The 18669-nt window shown below is 43.3% G+C and overlaps 1 protein-coding gene across 6 annotated transcripts in view; it reads left to right on the plus strand.

Annotated features, from left to right (window-relative positions):
• Positions 1-18669, plus strand: part of SLC43A3 (solute carrier family 43 member 3) — a 71577-nt gene that overhangs the window by 40076 nt on the left and 12832 nt on the right. For all 6 annotated transcript variants that reach the window (XM_054970891.1, XM_054970894.1, XM_054970893.1 and 3 more), the window contains exons 4-7: positions 10334-10380; positions 13063-13139; positions 13593-13685; positions 16544-16683. In XM_054970891.1, coding sequence (XP_054826866.1) covers positions 10334-10380; positions 13063-13139; positions 13593-13685; positions 16544-16683 — 357 coding nt within the window. The remainder of the gene's footprint in view (positions 1-10333; positions 10381-13062; positions 13140-13592; positions 13686-16543; positions 16684-18669) is intronic.

Genomic DNA, 18669 nt, shown 5'->3' on the forward strand with positions numbered 1-18669 from the left:
TTGAGAGTTGGTAACTCAACACATCTTTCTCTGCACCCTGATTCAGGGACTACTAGAAGGCAGATCATGGTGGGATTTTCCCATAGAGTCTGGTCTCCTTGTAATAAACTTCCCTTCAGCATGGTATAAGGGTAAGAGTGTTGGACTAGGATCTGGGAGACCCTGGTCCGAATTCCCACTCTTCCATAGAAGCTTTCTGGGCCAGTCACACTTTTTCAGCCTAACCTACCTCACAGGGTTGTTGTGAGGATAAGATGAAGGAGAGGAGAATGATGTAAGCTGCTTTGGGTTCCCATTGGGGAGAAAGGTGGGGTATGAATGAAGTCAATAAATAAAAGTCCCATTCACTTGGCACACGCAGAACAGAATGGACCAGATATTCTCTTTCTCCCTCTCCCCCCTTCTCTTTCCTTCACTTTATCAGGGCTTCCAGACAGGGAGAATAATAAATGCCTGTTATCTTTGAAGACCTAGACAAGCTTCCTAAGCCTTCTTATGTGCCCCAGGTTACTGAGAACTTTCTCTTGACTTAATGTTAAACTTCACACATACTTTTGTACAGCTTGCTACCCCTGTCAGGGAGAGTTGTACCCAAAGGAGGTAAAACAGATACAGCTGCAAGTTTTTCATGAAATTTTTACCCAAGGCTGTGTTTAGAACACAAGTTCTCTATAAGGGTACATTATTCCAGATATGCATTTGAATACATGGGCTTTTTTTACATTAATGTGTTTCTAAAAGAATAACCTCTGTCCCCAATTTTTTTTTTTTAGTAAGGGCTGGAATAGCAAAGGAAAATGTTGGGAGGAGAGATCAGCAAAATTGGCAACAGGGTGATCTATAAGAATTGTGGAATCTGGGAAAGGAGATCAGGAATTGTACAGGACACTGAATGCCTGTTCATGTGATGTTTTGAACCCACAACAGCTGCAGGCTGAACCAGTTGGAGACTACCTGTGGCAAGTATTGAACTCATGGAGGCATTTGTCATTTAGTAAAAATTGTTCCTGAGGAGGTGATGGTTCAAAATTTCATGTTTTAAAATTCCAAATCTAAATCTAGTTCTGTTTGGATTACTGCAAAATTTCATTTCAGCCCTAATGTTGATGCCCCAAAGCCATCCATTCATCAAGATTCTTGCCACACACCTTTCTAAGCTGTTCTGCACACTGGAGCAGGTGGGGTGGAGGGAGCAGTAGGAATGTACTATTTCCATAGTCTGAAATAAATTTAAAGATGCCCAGTTTAAGATCAGTTATCAGAGTCCTTGTTTTCATGGTGAATTAGGTAGATCTATGGCATGCGCACAGCCCAGTCTTCACTATCGTGCCACTGAGCTGGAAGTAGGTTGCCAGGAACTCTCATAGATGGTGGTTATTACTAGGGGTGTGCAATTCGGTATTCTGATTAGGTTAAAAATACCGAATCAGGGCTGTTTCGGGTTTTTTCAGTATTACTGAAACTTTTTCTGAATACCGAAAAATTTCGGTAATACTGAAACAGAGATTGCCGAAACGATTCGGCCATTGTTTTCAATGAGAAAACCTTCTCCCAGCTTTCCGGGAGTCGGGGGGGGGGGTATTTTCTGTCTAAATCACACCAAACTTGGTGGAGACCTTCTCCTAACTCTCCTCTAACTACCCCCCATGTTTCAGAAAGATTGGACTTTGGGGGGCCATGTTATGCCCCCCCAAACAAGGTGCCCCATCCTCCTACACTCTCCATGGTTCTCTATGGGGAAAAACAAGTCATCTTTCTAGGTGGCTTGGGGTGGCATTTTGCAAGCAAAATGCAACCAACTTTCAGGGGACCTGCTCCCACCTGTCCTCCCACCCTCCACCAAGTTTCAGACAGATTCCACTTTGGGAGGCCATTTTATGGCCTCCCAAAGAAGGTGCCCCTATCCACCTCCACTTCACTATTCCCTATGGGGAAAATAAAAGAGGCTTGTCTGGCTAGGGGCGGCATTTTGCATGCAAAATGCCCCCAACCTTCAGGGGCCCATCTCCTACCTGTCCTCCCACCCTCCACCAAGGCCCAAGCTGATCCCACTTTGGGGGGCCATTTTATCCCCCTCCCAAAGATGGTTCTCCTGCCACACCACTTTGTCTTTCTACTGTGGGGAAGGCTTCCACACTGCAGAAACACATGGGATTGGGGCTGCCAATGGCCACAGCCACAGTCCACCTGCACCCAAACTGCCAAATACCACACACACCCTCCCCCAAACCTAACCTCCCCTGTCCTGTGGCCAGCCACTTTCTATTGATTCTATTCTTTTGATTCTTTCTATTGAATTTATTGATTCCTGTTATGGGAAAATCAAAAAGAGTCCAGTAGCACCTTTAAGACTAACCAACTTTATTGTAGCATAAGCTTTCGAGAATCACAGTTCTGTTCGTCAGATGCAACTGTGATACTTGAAAGCTTAAGCTACAATAAAGTTGGTTAGTCTTAAAGGTGCTACTGGACTCTTTTTGATTTTGCTACTACAGAATAACACGGATAACTCCTCTGCATCTATGTTATGGGAAAATCTCCCACAGCAGGAACCCACGGAATGTGGCATCTATGGCCGCAGGCACAGTCCCCCTTTTAAATCTTTCCCCCCCACATAGCCCCACACTGACCCAAAGAAACCCTCCCCAACATTCCCACACTGGCCGCTACCCCAGGAGCAGGCTGGCCAGCCATCACCCATTGTTCCCTGTGATGGGAACTTTTAAACTCTCTTTCCCTGGGCAATTATGCACAGCCCAGGGGTGCCACAATGGTGGGCACACTCCTGAGTGCGAGCTTGTCCCTGTGAAAGAGCACCTGAACCACAGACACCCTCCCTCAAATTCCCCCACCACCTACAGAGAAGGCTGGCCGGCCAGCCCCATTGTTCCCTATGATGGGAACCAACTGCACAACAAAGAATAAAACACAAACACACTGAATAAAGTTTTTTTTTAAATATTTTCTCACTTTCAAAGTACAAGTAGGCAAAGCATTGTGACACATTACACCAGCAGTCCCCCACACAGAAAAATAACACAACTCACTTAATATCAGAGAATCACAAAATCACAATTCCTGTCAAAAACACTTTATTTCTTTAACTGCAACTCACTTCACATCAGAGAATCACCCAAACACTGTTGCTGTCAAAAATGGTGATGTGAGTTGTGTTATTTTGTGTAGTAGACTGTTCTCATGCCCTGTTGTGCCCTCCTACTGTGTAACCTAAAGCAGTTAAAGAAATAAAGTGTTTTTGACAGGAATTGGGTTTTGGGTGATTCTCTGATGTTAAATGAGTTGTGTTAATTTTCTGTGTGGGGGACTGCTGGTGTAATGTGTCACAATGCTTTGCCTACTTGTACTTTGAAAGTGAGAAAATATTTTTAAAAAAACTTTATTCAGTGTGTTTGTGTTTTATTCTTTGTTGTGCAGTTGGTTCTCATCATAGGGAACAATGGGGCTGGCCGGCCAGCCTTCTCTGTAGGTGGTGGGGGAATTTGAGGGAGGGTGTCTGTGGTTCAGGTGCTCTTTCACAGGGACAAGCTCGCACTCAGGAGTGTGCCCACCATTGTGGCACCCCTGGGCTGTGCATAATTGCCCAGGGAAAGAGAGTTTAAAAGTTCCCATCACAGGGAACAATGGGTGATGGCTGGCCAGCCTGCTCCTGGGGTAGTGGCCGGTGTGGGAATGTTGGGGAGGGTTTCTTTGGGTCAGTGTGGGGCTGTGTGGGGGGAAAAGATTTAAAAGGGGGACTGTGCCTGTGGCCATAGATGCCACATTCCGTGGGTTCCTGCTGTGGGAGATTTTCCCATAACAGGAATCAATAGAAAGTGGCTGGCCACAGGACAGGGGAGGGTAGGTTTTGGGGAGGGTGTGTGTAGTATTTGGCAGTATGGGTGCAGGTGGACTGTGGCTGTGGCCTTTGGCAGCCCCAATCCCATGTGTTTCTGTGGTGTAGAAGTCTTCCCCACAGTAGAAAGACAAAGTGGTGTGGCAGGAGAACCATCTTTGGGGGGGCATAAAATGGCCCCCCAAAGTGGGATCAGCTTGGGCCTTGGTGGAGGGTGGGAGGACAGGTAGGAGATGGGCCCCTGAAGGTTGGGGGCATTTTGCATGCAAAATGCCACCCCTAGCCAGACAAGCTTCTCTTATTTTCCCCATAGGGAATAGTGAAGTGGAGGTGGATAGGGGCACCTTCTTTGGGAGGCCATAAAATGGCTCCCCAAGTGGATCTGCCTGAAACTTGGTGGAGGGTGGAAGGACAGGTGGGAGCAGGTCCCCTGAAAGTTGGTTGCATTTTGCTTGCAAAATGCCACCCCAAGCTACCTAGAAAGATGACTTGTTTTTCCCCGAAGAGAACCATGGAGAGTGTAGGAGGATGGGGGCATCTTGTTTGGGGGGGCATAACATGGCTCCCCAAAGTCCAATCTTTCTGAAACTTGGGGGGGACTGCTGGTAGTTAGAGGAGAGTTAGGAGAAGGTCTCCACCAAGTTTGGTGTGATTCGGACAGAAAATGTCCCCCTCCCCAGACTCCCGGAAAGCTGGGAGGTTTTCTCATTGAAAACAATGGCCAAATCAAGCCGAAACGCGAATACCGAATCGGCTTGCTGTTTCCGTATTCCCTGAATACCGAAACAGTTACCTGATTCAGTTAAAACCGAATTTGTTTTACCGAAACAGGTAGGCCTTGCACACCCCTAGTTATTACTGCTTGGGTGGTGGTCAGAAAAAAAGACAAAAGGGCCAAAGTACTCTACTGCCATCATCACAGAAGATCCTCTTGTGAACAACTTATTAGATCCATTGCCTTCCTGGCCCCAAGGCATTTCCCCCTTCTACTTATGCTCATGGTACATAGTTGTTGTTCCCACATTCTGGATGGAGAACAGAGGGTGGGAGAATGTGTGAGCTGCTGAAGACTATCCTGTAAGTTCACAGTTTCAACTAGGATAGAGACTGAAAGCTCTGGGTCCAAATTCACCACTGTTTCCACATTACGCCCTGTATAATGTTTCCATTGCTTGCCTGTGTATGATGCTGCCTTATACTGAGTCAGATGATTGGTCTGCCCAGGTCAGTGTGGTCTGCTGTGACTGACAACATTTCTTGAGGTTCTCAGACAGAGTTCCTTCATATTGCCTAGCTGATCCTTTGGACTGAGGATGCTGGGGATTGAACCTGGGACTTTCTACTTGCAAAGCAGATGATTTTCCACTGAGGCACACAGACACAACCCTCTGTTTAGGAATTTGGTGGCGGTGGCATCGGGGAAACCTATAAAAGTAGACATAGGTATCTATTTCTCATTTTAGCACATACCATTGTGGCTCAGACTTGTAGAGATGGTACTGGACTCTGGCTTGGAACAAAGTCATACCTTATCCTTTCTTACCAGTATTTAGAGTAGGTTCATTGCCCATAGCAAAAGCATACCTGGGAGAGTGTAGAGTCACCACTGGGTTTTCTGGTCCTTTGCAGCAGGGCTATTTGTATGAACAGCACCCATATGTGGTTTTATATATATAATGTGCTTTATTGTAATGGTTCTAAAAGGGTTGTAACTGTGTAAACCTGTGGCAGCCACATGTGTGCCCTCACATGAGTTTGCATCCAGATTAGCATTTCCACAGGCACAAGGACTTCAGCCCATAGCATGTGATTTTTCCTGCCTCCACCTCCCACTCCAAAATTCTGTTTCTGGGAGAGAGTGTAAATAGGGGATCATTGACATTGTTTGATCATTGGGTTTGTTGTTGTCAGGAGCGCCACCAGATTTGTAACAGCAAGGTATCTGATCTCTGTTCTGTGAACGGTGTTTCTGATTGAGGCTAAGCCTATAGAGATAGAAGTCCAAGGGGACCAGTGGTCATAGCCCAGAAAATTGATACTTGCTGTGGCAGCAGTTTAAGTTCCTTAATTGGCTGAGTATATTAACGGAACGGGCAAAGTCATGCAGCTCTCGTGAGTGGAGTAGTTAACTATATGAAGAGGAGTAATGCTGAGGTGGCTGCATTGGGTTCTCCACTCATTTCTCCCATTCTCTCAGGGTAAGAGGTCAGCACATTGAAGCTGTGCAAGTGTTTTCTCCCAGAAGTTTCCATCACAATACGTGAAGGGATCAAGGGCCAGTCTACTCTTGCATGAGAAGGCCTTTGGCTCTTTAAGCCTATGCTTACAAGACTTATGTTTGAGGCACTTTCATAATACCAGTGGTGTCACAGGGAAATTATTGGTCCCTAACCTGCAGCGATTTCTTGCCCTGTCCAAGCTATGTGTGAAATGTGGATTCTGTGATTACACTATGTTAAAGAAGTTTATATTAGGCGAAAGAGTTCAGCATCCTGAGAAAGTCAGTATTCATTTTGTAAAAGCAAACAAATGTTTCTGACATTTATGGCTATGAAGATAAACTTGAAAAATATGTGGGCAGTGTTTGGTGAAAGAAAGGAATACAGAAACCAGGATTTCTCAAGATTAAGTGGTGGGGGCTGCAATGTAAAATCACAATCCATTATGGGGAAAGAAGCAAATCTATTATTCACCCTGTTCCCTGGGTAAGGTGGAATCTGGGGCAGTCTTTTACAGTCATTCTTGGCTATCCATGGGATGTGGATATGGTCTTTGGCTGATGTGTGACTTGCCAGGCTAAATGCAGCCTGCTTTCCAGATGCTTGAAAACTCTCTTGTTTTTGCAGCTCTGGACAAACAACAAGAATAGGCTTTACTGAGCTCCTAGTGGGGCACCAATCTTGGCTGATGAGTTGCATTCAGGTAGCTGGATCATAAGCTGTGCGTGCCTAGTATAAATCAAATACCTAGGATTAGGTAATACATCTCTCAAGTGAGAGTTCTCTGAGCATTTTGAGTATGGAGAGATGCTTGCTAATTTCAGGGTAACTATCCCCAGGTGCCCAAGCCTAGCTGGAGTATGCTTCATACTGTTGCTTCATTTATGTCTTTGTTACTTTCTTGATGTAGCTTTGCAATATATGTTTAATGTTTCCTCCCAGTAACATGGTGAACCATAGCTTTTATTCTTATTCCTCCCTTTTGACAGATTGAGGCTTGGGGCTGATAGAAAGAGGGTGTCGTTGTCATGTTCCCTCAGTGACATCATGGCAAAGTTTGAAGCGAGAGCTAAGGCCAAGGCCAATGGCAGGAGCATCCCGGCAGGGGTCCAATGGAATCTGATCCCCCAAACACTGGTTCAGAGTTGTATTTTCACTGATACAAATGCAAACAAAATCTAGCAGTTGCCTTGCACTGAACAAAACTAGGAACCAGTTGAAAATAAAGTGTTTAGTAACCAGAGATTTGAGAGGCTCTTTGGTGGCTGGTGAGAAAGAGCCTCCCTGTGCTCCAACCCAAGACAGACAGGCAAAAAGACAGTATTTCCCCATAAACCACAGGAGAAGTAAAGGTGAGAAAGGAACTGCAGGAGCAGGTTCGGAATGTTCTCCAGTCTCCTGCAGTTTGGCTCGTGTGACTCATCCTTCTTTCAAACAATGACAATACAAGCTATACTGTGGGTTAATCTAGAATTCCTAAAGTATTTCAAATAGCGAACTGAAGCCTAATTTGCCTCATTTTTATTATAACTCAACAGATTAAAAATCTGTAGGTGGGGGTTAACATGAGTAATTACTTATATATAGGGGGGGAAACTCATTCTTGTATGCCAACAAGTGGCAGTTAAAGGAGTAGGATATTGTCTTAGCCTTACCCATTACATGTTCATTTTCTGTGTACAGAGTACATTTTCGCTGGAGGCTCATTCAGTGATGCTGTCCTTCTCCCACCTGCAGTTTGAAGAGTTAAAATCCAGAAACAGTTTTACAACCTCAGCTATCATTTGTGGCAATGAGGCTCTCAAGAGTTCCAAAAGGCAAGAGATGTGGTCTTGGTCTCTATTTAGATATTTTATTTATGAGCATCATCTCAGGAAAAATGAAAACACAGATCCAAGAACCATCTTGCTGGATAAGGCCAAGATCCACCAGGTTTAGCATTTTGTTTTCAGCAGGGGCCAGGTAGATATGACCAAGGTATGCAGGAAACATTCTTCTCTTCTTTGCCCTCCAACACCAGGTATTCAGAAGTATACTGTCTCTCTATATGGGGGTTCCATTTAACTTTTCCTCCATGAATCTGATTCTTTTAAAAAGCCATCTAAGCTAGTGCCTGTTGCTGCTGGCTAATTTTGTACCAGCAAAGAATTCTTTTTTCTGTTATGCCTGCCAGTCAGTTTCACTGGATTTGTTCCCAAACTCAATTATTTTCAGAGAGAGAAGGAGGGAGGAAAAATTCTCTCCTTATCTTTTCTCTTCAATTATTTATAATTACATAAACTTCTATCACATGCTCTTTAGTGATCAGTATATCTGGCTATTAATTGGCTTGCCCTTATGTAGATGACAGAATCAACAAAATGGGGCCACCTGCAGGCCAGATAGGGGGTCTCTACATACTTATGGAACTCTCCAGGTATGCAGAAAAGGATGGCTTTATAGATTAACCAAAAGAGAAAACACCCTCAAAACCAGCCTAATAATAACAGAATATTGAGAGCAGTTGAGAATTGTGTTTTTTACAAAATAAAAGCTAAGTAATCAGCCTGAACAAACCTCTGAAAGCTTAGAGGGGGGCATTTAGAGGGGTGGAGTGGGATTTTCAAATCCCTCCCCCCGCTATATTTCCTCATGGGCTCCCTAAATTAACAAACCCTCTGTTTACTGATTTTTCACCTAAGCTTTTGATCATTTTAGTTTGTGTCTTTGACAGCAATATGTTATCTTTATTGAGATAAAGTAATTAGAACTATACATGTTATATACTAACAGCCAAGAGCCCTGACCTGTGGACTTAAATCCAGAGACTGGAGCCATGAATAGACAAGACAGATCTTCCTACACACCTGAAAAATGCCCCAAATCTGCAGAAAATCTAAAAAAAAAAACCCTAAATGATAAAAGGAGTTGGTGTCCAAACACACAAAATTCGGTGAATCCAAACTGGGAATTCTGAACCAGCAAAAAATACCCGAATACCAAATTAATTCTCTAATTTGGTTTGGTAATATAGCAGAAATTCAGTAAAATTCAGCCATTGTCTCCTATGGGAAACTCAACACAGGAACTGTCTGGTGGGCTGGAGGGGCAGGTCATTTTTAAACCAAACTTCACCAAATATGCAGGGAACCTACTCCGGACTGCCCTGTAAAGAATCCCCAACTTTCAGAAAAATTGGACTCCAGGGGCCAATTCTATGGGCCCCCAAAGAAGATGACCCCAGCCACTCTCCATTATTCCCCATGGAGAAAATTATCGGGGGTCTGCAGTGGCATTTTTCAAGAAAACTCCACCAAATTTGTCAAGGATCTACTCCTAACCTTCCTCTAAAAGCCCCCCAAATTTCAGGAAGATTGGACCCTGGGGGGTTGGGAAGGAGAGAAAAGGAAAGAAAGCTGGAAAAGGGGGAGAGGCTATGGGGGGAGGGGAGAGAAGGGAAAGAGGACATGGTTGGGGAGGGGAATTGAGATATCCCCTGGAAACCCTTGTGGATCCCCCACTTGCGCTATTCTAAATGTGACCATTCCAGAGAATTACATAACGGCATTATATTTGCCGGGAGACTGTTTGTTTGTTTTTTAAAAAAATTACTCTTGCTCATGTACTAATCAATATAAAAAGTGTATTTAAGGACTGAAATCATTCTGTCCTCTCAGTGGTCAGATATTGCTGACTCTTGGAGGATGTGGCATGAATGCATAAAAAATACCATGTTTTATATATATATTTTCAAGGTAAGTGCAAATGTAAGAGTTTTTGATGTAAATAGTATGAAATGAATTTGAACCAGTGAAAACTGCTTCAAAGCAGCAGAACAAGTTTCTGACATACGTTTTTAAAATTAGTTCTTGAACTGGAACCCAATTAGAGAATTAAAAAACACAAATGAGCCTGAATCAGAATTGAGTGCATATTTTTTAAACTCTTCAGCTCTCTGCTTACAGTTCCTCTGTCTGAATTTTTTGTTGTTGTCCTAAGTTCACATCTGTATTACTCATCTTCAGCAAGGTTCCTGTCAGCTTTTCCATTTGTGTTTCCTGTTTTCACTTGTTCCCTCAGTTCTGAACTGACTCTTCTCTCTTCCTCCATTTCTCTTCCTCCAACACTTCTGGTTCTCACAGCTGATTGCCAAAGAATAGGAATCTGGTGAATGTTCACTTTGTCTGATGGGGAATCCAGGGAGACAGTAGTTCACCTGGCTACCCACATGTCCACAGCACAGTGCCTTTTGATAGCTTAGGGGCATCTATTTGTCTTCCAGATCCTTCTACACTACTGGCACCCTCCTTATTGCATTTTCCTCAGCTGGTAAGTATCCCTGGAAGAAGGATTGAACATGTTGTGGGATGATAGTAAACCTTAAGCTCCAGGGCATATTTGAAACTAAAGAGCGTCTAAGTACTGAGTTCTGTTCCTGCTTTGGGGCCAGGGCATTTATCAACACTAGCCCTCTGCAGTTAGTTTTTATTATGATAGTACATTAAGACTGTTGCAGTTGTCTTAGAATAAATGTGCACACCTGTGCCAGCTTGCCATGTACTTAGTTGAACTGAGTCCTGCACTCATTGCCCTGTGTCTTGAGTCAGCCAGGGCTCAGTGCAATAGTGAGGAGGACTCATCTGGAGTCTGTAACCAGCCTTGAGTCGGGAAAATGACCTGCAGGCTTGTCAGGATTCACAACCAACAGGTGGTGCAGAGCCTTTCTAGCCCTGATTCAACAGGTGAAATTCAGTTGGCCGCTCCCAGTCCTCCAGTATCACCTACACCCTTAGAATGAGATGGCAAAGTGAATGCCTCCTGGCTTGACACCAAGCTGCCTGATGATGATGGAGATGAGTAGTTGCAGGATTCTTCCAGAGCAGCTGGCTGCAAGCATGGCCCTTAGGCGTGTGGCTATAAAACCAGTCAGGAGAGGCTGTTAGGCATGGATGCAATGCGTATGATAGCTGCTAAGCCACTGACTCTGCTTTGCCTGACGAACCTGCCTTGCCTGATTTCTGAAACCCTGACCCTGGACTGCACGACACTGCCTTGCCTGCCACTCAGAGCCTGCAAGCCAGTACACCTATATGCGATTAGTAATGCCCCCTGATGGAACGATGGAAAGTTTACAGTCTATTTCCAGGGGTACCCCATAACAACAGCTCAAGACTGAACTGCATCTTGGAGTTCTAAGCACAGAACTTTGAACATTTAATTTGGACCTAAAAAGCACTAGCATGTATCTGTGTCACATAGACTAAAGCTGTGGCACTGGTGAAGGGTGTGTGTGTTAAGCTGCAGTAAGGGGAAAAATTGATACTCCTATCATGCCATCTCCTCCATCACTGGGGCTTAAAGCAGCTCTTGGGGGGGGGTGTAATTTCCAATCAAGGAAACTGTGTATGTTTGTATCTATAGTTAGCCTCCCTTGAGGCTGCTTTTTAGGGTCAAATTACAAGTCTAAAGTTTTATAATGTTCAGCTCATACCTTCCTTAGTCCAAGTTCAAGAGACTTAATGCAAAAGATGAGAAGGATCCTGTATCTTGTGTAGAAGGAGGAATTTGATTTTATCCAGAGGCTTATTGCACATAAGGCGATGTGACCTTCCTGGTGTTTTTGGCACAAGCATATCCTAGCTAGAAGTCAGTTTTCAAGTTTACATATTAAACTTATTTTGGAGGAAACAACTTTTAACTCCCAAAGTAATGATTACCAAATGTTCTTTATTTGTTAACATGTTCTAGATCATGAAACATGCCTCCCAAATTGACTAAATCATCTTTGAATTAAACCCCAATTAAAAAGTAAGAGGAAGCAGCTTTCCTAACAGTCCAAATTAATCTTATCATTAACTATATCCAGTGGTTTATCAAGAAACATCCAGGATTTTTAACCAGTAATTTTCTTATCTCTAGATAGGATAGTAACTTTTGTAAAGACACTTACAAATCTCTCTTCAGCTGACAGCATGGTACAGTCTCATTAATGCAATCTGTAATTTAAATATACTTTGATTAGAGCAGACAATAGACCTTTAACAGCAAATGTCATATCTATATATGACAAATGTAAAGCCAGGTCTACATTTCTATAGAAGTCAAGTTCTTCCAAACTGCAAAATAACACATTACATGTTAGAAATTGGACACAGATATCTTTCACAGCTTATTCCAAGTGACAGCGGGACCAGGTTAACCAACATCCTGCAAAATGTGGTACCAATGCTGAAGGATCTCTGTGCAAATAGCTTTCATTGTAGAGCATTTCATGTTGTAGGCTAGGCCAGCTTGATAGGGAGTCAGTGTGTGAGAGCATTGACAGGCAGATCTGTATATGTGGAGGAGGAACTATGTGCATAAGTTGTGTTGGGAAATTGCAAGCTTAAACTAGGATTAGGCAGTAGGTGTACACTCACAACTTCTTCTGTAGTGAGGGATGCCTGCACTTCCTGTATGTTGGGTGCCTATCAGCTCTGCTCTCAGGATTGGCTGGTTCAGATCTCCCAAGATTAAGCAAGAACTTCCAAACATTGTCAATGATTAGAAATGGGGGATGATATGAGGTAGGCCCTTAATTACAGTTGTAAGTTCATCTTCCTTTTGTTCTTGCCCTTTTTCTCTAGCCTCTAATGCTGATTTTTATAAAATGGACCCAAAGGCAAATGTTTGAACTCATTGTTCTTTTTGATAACTTCTCAGTTCTCTCAACTGGTATGACAATTTAATATGCCATTGTGTTCTGGAACTCTTGTTTGAATATGTATATATATTTGTGTGTGTGTGTGTGTGTGTGTGTGTGTGTGTGAGAGAGAGAGAGAGAGAGAGAGAGAGATGCATAGTATATAAGCACCATTTGTAGCACTGGCACAACTTATCTTTCATAATTGGAATGGGGGGAAGGAGAGTGCAGTGTATGATGATGTAAAGTCCTGCTGTGTCTGTGCTGAGAACACAATAGGCCTGTGACTCCGATGGGTCCTGCTTCAGTGATTTTATTTTTTCTTGCAGCCACTGCTCTGATCTTATTCCCTGCACTGTCCTTGCTCTCTGTCGGTGGAATCCTCCTTATCCTCACTAACATGCAGGTCTGAGACACTTCCACTGTGCATCCTAAGGGGGGGGGAGAGGAGCGGGGGAGGAATGTCGCATGAGAGGCTATGGGGCTGGCTAGAGCTAGCCTCACTGTGAAGTTTTATATTATTCTAGAGTGGGTACTATTTTCTTGCCTACAATCTCTACCCTGTGAGTCACTGAAAAATGAGTTGTGTGAGACTGCCATTTTGATGTTTTGCCTCAAATGCAAAACTATCTAAGTCTGGAAAGCACTACTGGGTGGGAAGAGGAATGGAGGATGTTTGTAGATAGAGAAGTGGGTTGCTCTCATGTTTTGACTTCTTAACAGTTTCCTGCTCCACAACCATTCTTTTGCGAGGTACTCGAAGGTGTTCAAGCTCAAGAAGGGTACCTCTTTGCTTTGACAACCCTTCAGACATAAAAGGGGAGATCAGTTTGATGTGAGGTTTTGTCTCTCTCTTTAGGTTGGGAATCTGTTTGGAAAACATCGGTCAACTATTATCACTCTCTATAATGGGGCTTTTGATTCTTCCTCTGCTGTATTTCTCATTATTAAGGTATGTGGTGGTCTCTAAATAATAAACAGAACCTACTGTAGCTTTCCATATCAGAGATGGTGAGGGCAACAGTGCCATCTTTAGGATGCTGAGCCATGAGCCAGGCATAGTAGCTAGAATCATCCCAACCTCCATCTGGGAAAGCAGAATCTAGATTCAGTTAGTCAAGATATCCCTCTCTTCTTTCCATTACAGCCCTGATTAAAACAATTCCTGCCTGAGTTGTCAGCGGGTTTAGGCACTGAAACAAATAGGCTGTTCAAAAACTGGTCAGGTGGCAAAATTAAGATGTACAAAACGTAAGAGTGGGTCGAGGAAGAAGGTGGAACAGTAGGAGGTGAGAGTGATTATGGTTTGGACAGACGTAGGTGCAGGGAGAAGGGAAAACAGAAAAGGAGAAAGATTTTGAAATTCCAAAAGCTGTCAAAAATCCAGCAGAAATGTTTTCTGTTTAGAAAAAAATTCTACAACCATCTAATGTGCTATCTGATACTCTCTTCCTATTAGTTACCTACAGACCTGCAAGGAGGAAAAGCCCCAAGAATAGAAGTGTTTGGTGGATTATTTATTTCATCTTTGGGGGAATCTAACCTGGACTAACTCCAAATTTAAAACAGAGAACATGTGTACCTCATTTGTGTCTCCTCACTTTTGAATTCAGATTAATTTTCCAGTTACGATGCAGAAACACTTCAGAAATCTGTCTTTAGTTATGCTTGTGTAACAGACAAGTTAGGTCATCCACACTTTTTAAAAAGCATTGGCTTAGAAAACTATCAGCTGCTTTGCTGCATCTTGAAGTGAACCCAGGACATGTTGAGACCATTAATCTGATTAGTGGTTTAATTAGGTATTAAGGATCATCCCTGTGCCTTCATCTGTTTCCCAGTTAAGTCTGAACTGAGGTGGTGGACCAAACTTATTCAAAACATATTTATCCCCTCTCTCTGCATATATGTAACCAAGGAGAACTCCAACACACTAGCATCCAGCTAAAATCCCTAAAATACCACTTCTAAAAACCAACACAACAGTGTAATAATACAGATAAGATTAAACAGATGAAATCTAGGGGCCCTAAAGCCAGCATCTGAAAAGCCTAAGTACATTAGTTAAGAAAGAACTGTAGGGAGGTTTTAAAACACTCATGAGAATAAAAATGTTATTTTGTGGCACCCAAAAGAACATAAATTTGGTGCTAGATGAGCCTCTGTGCGGAGGGAATCCCACAATATGGGCACTGCTACTAAGAATGCTCCACCTCTTTAGTTTCAGTATGTAGGAGACACAAAGCAGAACCTCTGAGGATAAACTCTCTGGATGGGCAGGTATAGGTCACCCTTCAGGTACCCTGGTTCCAGACCATATAGAGTTTTATAGGTCAACATCATCACTTTATTTCTTTTTTTTAAAATAAATTTTTATTGGGTGAGTTAATACGTAAGTCATTTCATACATAATCTATTATCCCCCATATCCTAGTTTCCCCCACCCACTCCTCCCCCTTTATTTCTGAGTGAAATTCAAACTAACAGCTCTTGCAGGCATTCAAGGAGGTCTTCTTGTGGAAAAGTTTGCTCAGATTACATTCTGAGATTGATGTGCTATAACAATGGCACCCTACACATTGTGGATATGAGCAACTTCTTCCACAAAATGCTTCACAAACGTCACAGTGGTCTGTTGCGCAGGCTGAGCTTATATCATGATGGACCCTCCTCAGAAGCCCCCTCACTGCCCAGAATTGTGCTGCTGGATAGTTTTGCCTGCATACAGTGCTTGTGAAGATGCATGCCTTCTGGCAGTGGCTTCTTTCTGACAACTTTTTTGAAATGAAAAACATCTTCAGGCAGTTGTGCGTTTGAGCCGAGGAACACTGGAGGGAGGGAGGCTGCATACACCTTTCCCCTTTTGCTATTAGTCTGCTCAGAATGCTCCCATGTGCTTTTCTGTCTGTGTGGGAAAAGGGCAGGAAAGCATGCTTTTCCCCAAGGGTGGAAAATGATGGGTGGCAAGGAAAGTATGAAACCTCTCCATTACTCTACTTAAACTTGCAGGCATCTCAGGCTGCTTTTCTTTAAAAACAAACTGTCAGGGAAAGGAGACAGTGTAATTGCATGTCTTGTCTGGCCACAAGTCTTTAGTTTCTGACTTCTTGCATTATTTCTAGGAAGCCATACTTGGAGTTTAAGTCCACTGACTGGTCACAATATTTACCCCTTGCCTCAAACTTACTGATTTTTTCCCACTGAACCTTTCTAATGAAGCTAATATACACAAGAAGTTTCTGATTAGATCACTTGAGACATGTACAGTCTCTTATGCCACAGGTTATGTACACACAGTGGAAGGCAATCTTTGCCCAGATATGACCTAGGAGATTATATAGATTTGGTGAAGAGAATACATGAAGAATCCAAGCAGAAAGAAGCGGAGTCCTCTGCTGACATTTTCTGAGGAAGCTCCAGCCATGTGATGGAGAAAAGCATGGGGACATAGTGAAAGAAGGAAGTGAGTGCAGCTCACTAGTGTGATTTCTGCTAGAAGGGCTAAGGCTCAGTACTGTGTGCATGATGGCATTATTTCCCAAAGACATGGTAATCACTGAAAACCCACAGTAACACTATGGCTGTCCACACAGAATAACTGGGTGGACTGTCCTTGTTGGTCAGAATAGGACTTCCTGACAGACTGTGCTTTTTGGTCAGAGCTGTCTGGCTGTCATTTTTAATGACAGATAAAATCCACCACTTGAGGTGGCTCCCTCACCATGTGAGGCTGCCTTACTGATTGGAGCATGCTAATGGCAGAGTCACAGTGCCGTCATGATGCCTCAGGTTTGTGCTGTTTACCCACAGCTGCTGTATGAACAAGGCCTTAAGCTGAATACCATGTTCCTCTTCATCTCCGCCTGCAGTGTTTGGCACTTGGTCCGTACTTTCTTCCTGATGCCCCGTCGCCATATTCCTTACCCACTTCCTCCAGGATATACATATGGGTAAGTGGCATCTGTTTGTCCCTTTGTCTCATATCTATCTGTCTCTTTAAAGTCCTCAATTCTTTCTGTCTGTTTCCCTCCTTTTTTGGGCTAGCATAGTGCTGCTTGGGAGTTTGGTGATGTAAATACAGCCCTCAAATGTTTGATGTGTTAGGGCCTTTTCACACAGCCTTTGTAGACCATTTTGGCTGCTGGTTGCTAATGAATTTTTGTGCCATTTCAAACACAACTGGTAGCAGGTTCTCTGAATTCCCAGCTTTCATTTTAAAAAAGTAAGTCTCTAGTTTCTTCCATTGTGAAGATATGCCATATTCCTTATATCTTTGCAAGAGAAGGGGCTAGAGATTTACTTTTTTTAAAAAAAATGACCTAGGAATTCAGAGAACCATCTACACTTATTCTTACAGTGCTATAGTAATATTTTTGTGCCAGATTTTTTTTTTATTGCAAAAGCCCCAGGGGCCCAGGGAGGGGAGTAGCCACTTCCCACACTAGAAAAAGTGGTGCTGTTTGTAATGGCCACAGTGATTCACATACTGTTCATAAATGAATATAATGTTCTTCGAAACTGTTGCCCCCACATCACTTTATACAAAGTCAGAGCAGCAACGGATAACAACCAGGTTAAAACAGAAATGTAAAAGGGGCCTTAGTTCCAATTTCTCCTTGCTTCTTCAAGTAGGTTCTGTAAGTACTAGGCCTGAGATTGAGAGAGGGTGACTAATTTTTCAATTGGCCACTGAGTCTTTCAACACAAGACATCTTACACAAGAATGCTCAAGGGTAGGGAGACACAATGTTAGCTGGGAAGCATAGTTTTAAAAGACAGAGCCAAAGGCTCTGTCAGTTCCACCTCCCCTTCAGGAGAAGCGAAGAGTTCCAAATCTTTTTGAGCCTCTTCCGAGATTTAAAAGGCAACAGTTAAATCATCATCATCATCAACATCATTGCTTGTGTTCTCTTGTTATATATTTACATACTCTGGAAATAAGCCTCTTTCCCCTTTGTGGAAGGGGAACAGCCCGATTCTCCCTGAAAACACAGAGGATGGGGGTTTCAGTAACTGGAAGGAAATTCTTGGGTCGGATGAAGTCTCCAGGCAAAGGAGATGCAGGAGAAACTAACATCTATTGCAAGAGACCTTGCTGGGTGATCTGCAAGAGTAGAGGGGTTGATTCTGGATGAACATTTTACACTCCTTTTTCAAAGCTCCACTTCAGGAAACTTCTTACAAAGCAGAGCTAGAGAGCAGAACCACAAGTGACAAAAGGCACAGACTGGACACTTGTCTGCTTCCCTCAAGTTTTGATGGAAAATGTAGGCATCCTGGTCTCGCAGCTTCGCTCTCTGACTGCTGTCCAATGGACTTTTCAACTGTCACTTGTCCAACATTCCGCCAAGCTGCCTACATTTCCCCTCAGAACTTGAGGGAAGCTGACAAGTGTCCAATCTGTGCCTTTTGTCACTTGTGGTTCTGCTCAGAGTGGTTGTAATTTCAGTGGGATGCAATGAGAGCATTGGGTGAACATCAAAAGAAATGTGACTGAAGGGTGTGCAGAGACTCCTATTTGTTCTTCATACATCAGCTGCAATGGGATGGGAAGGTGTTTCTTTACAAAAATCCTCAAAGTTGGGCAGAAAAGTGTCATTGAGTACAGGGAAGGACTACCTTCACAAGTGCCCACCATTTTTGTAAAGAAACGCCCCCCCCATCCTCTCTTCCTGAAGCAGCGCTTTGAAAAAGGAGCATAAAATGTTCAGCCAGAATCAACACCTCTACCCTCGCAGATCTCACAGCAAGGTCTCTTGCAATAAACATTAGTTTCTCCTGCATCTCCTTTGCTCAGAGACTTCATCCAACCCACAAATTTCCTTCCAGTTACTGAAACCCCCATCCTCTGTGTTTTCAGGGAGAATTGGGCTGCTCCCCTTCCACAAAGGGGAAAGAGGCTTATTTCCAGAGTAAGTAAATATATTACAAGAGAA

The sequence above is a fragment of the Eublepharis macularius genome, chromosome 2 (genome assembly GCF_028583425.1).
Source record: "Eublepharis macularius isolate TG4126 chromosome 2, MPM_Emac_v1.0, whole genome shotgun sequence".
NCBI classification, from domain to species: domain Eukaryota; kingdom Metazoa; phylum Chordata; class Lepidosauria; order Squamata; family Eublepharidae; genus Eublepharis; species Eublepharis macularius.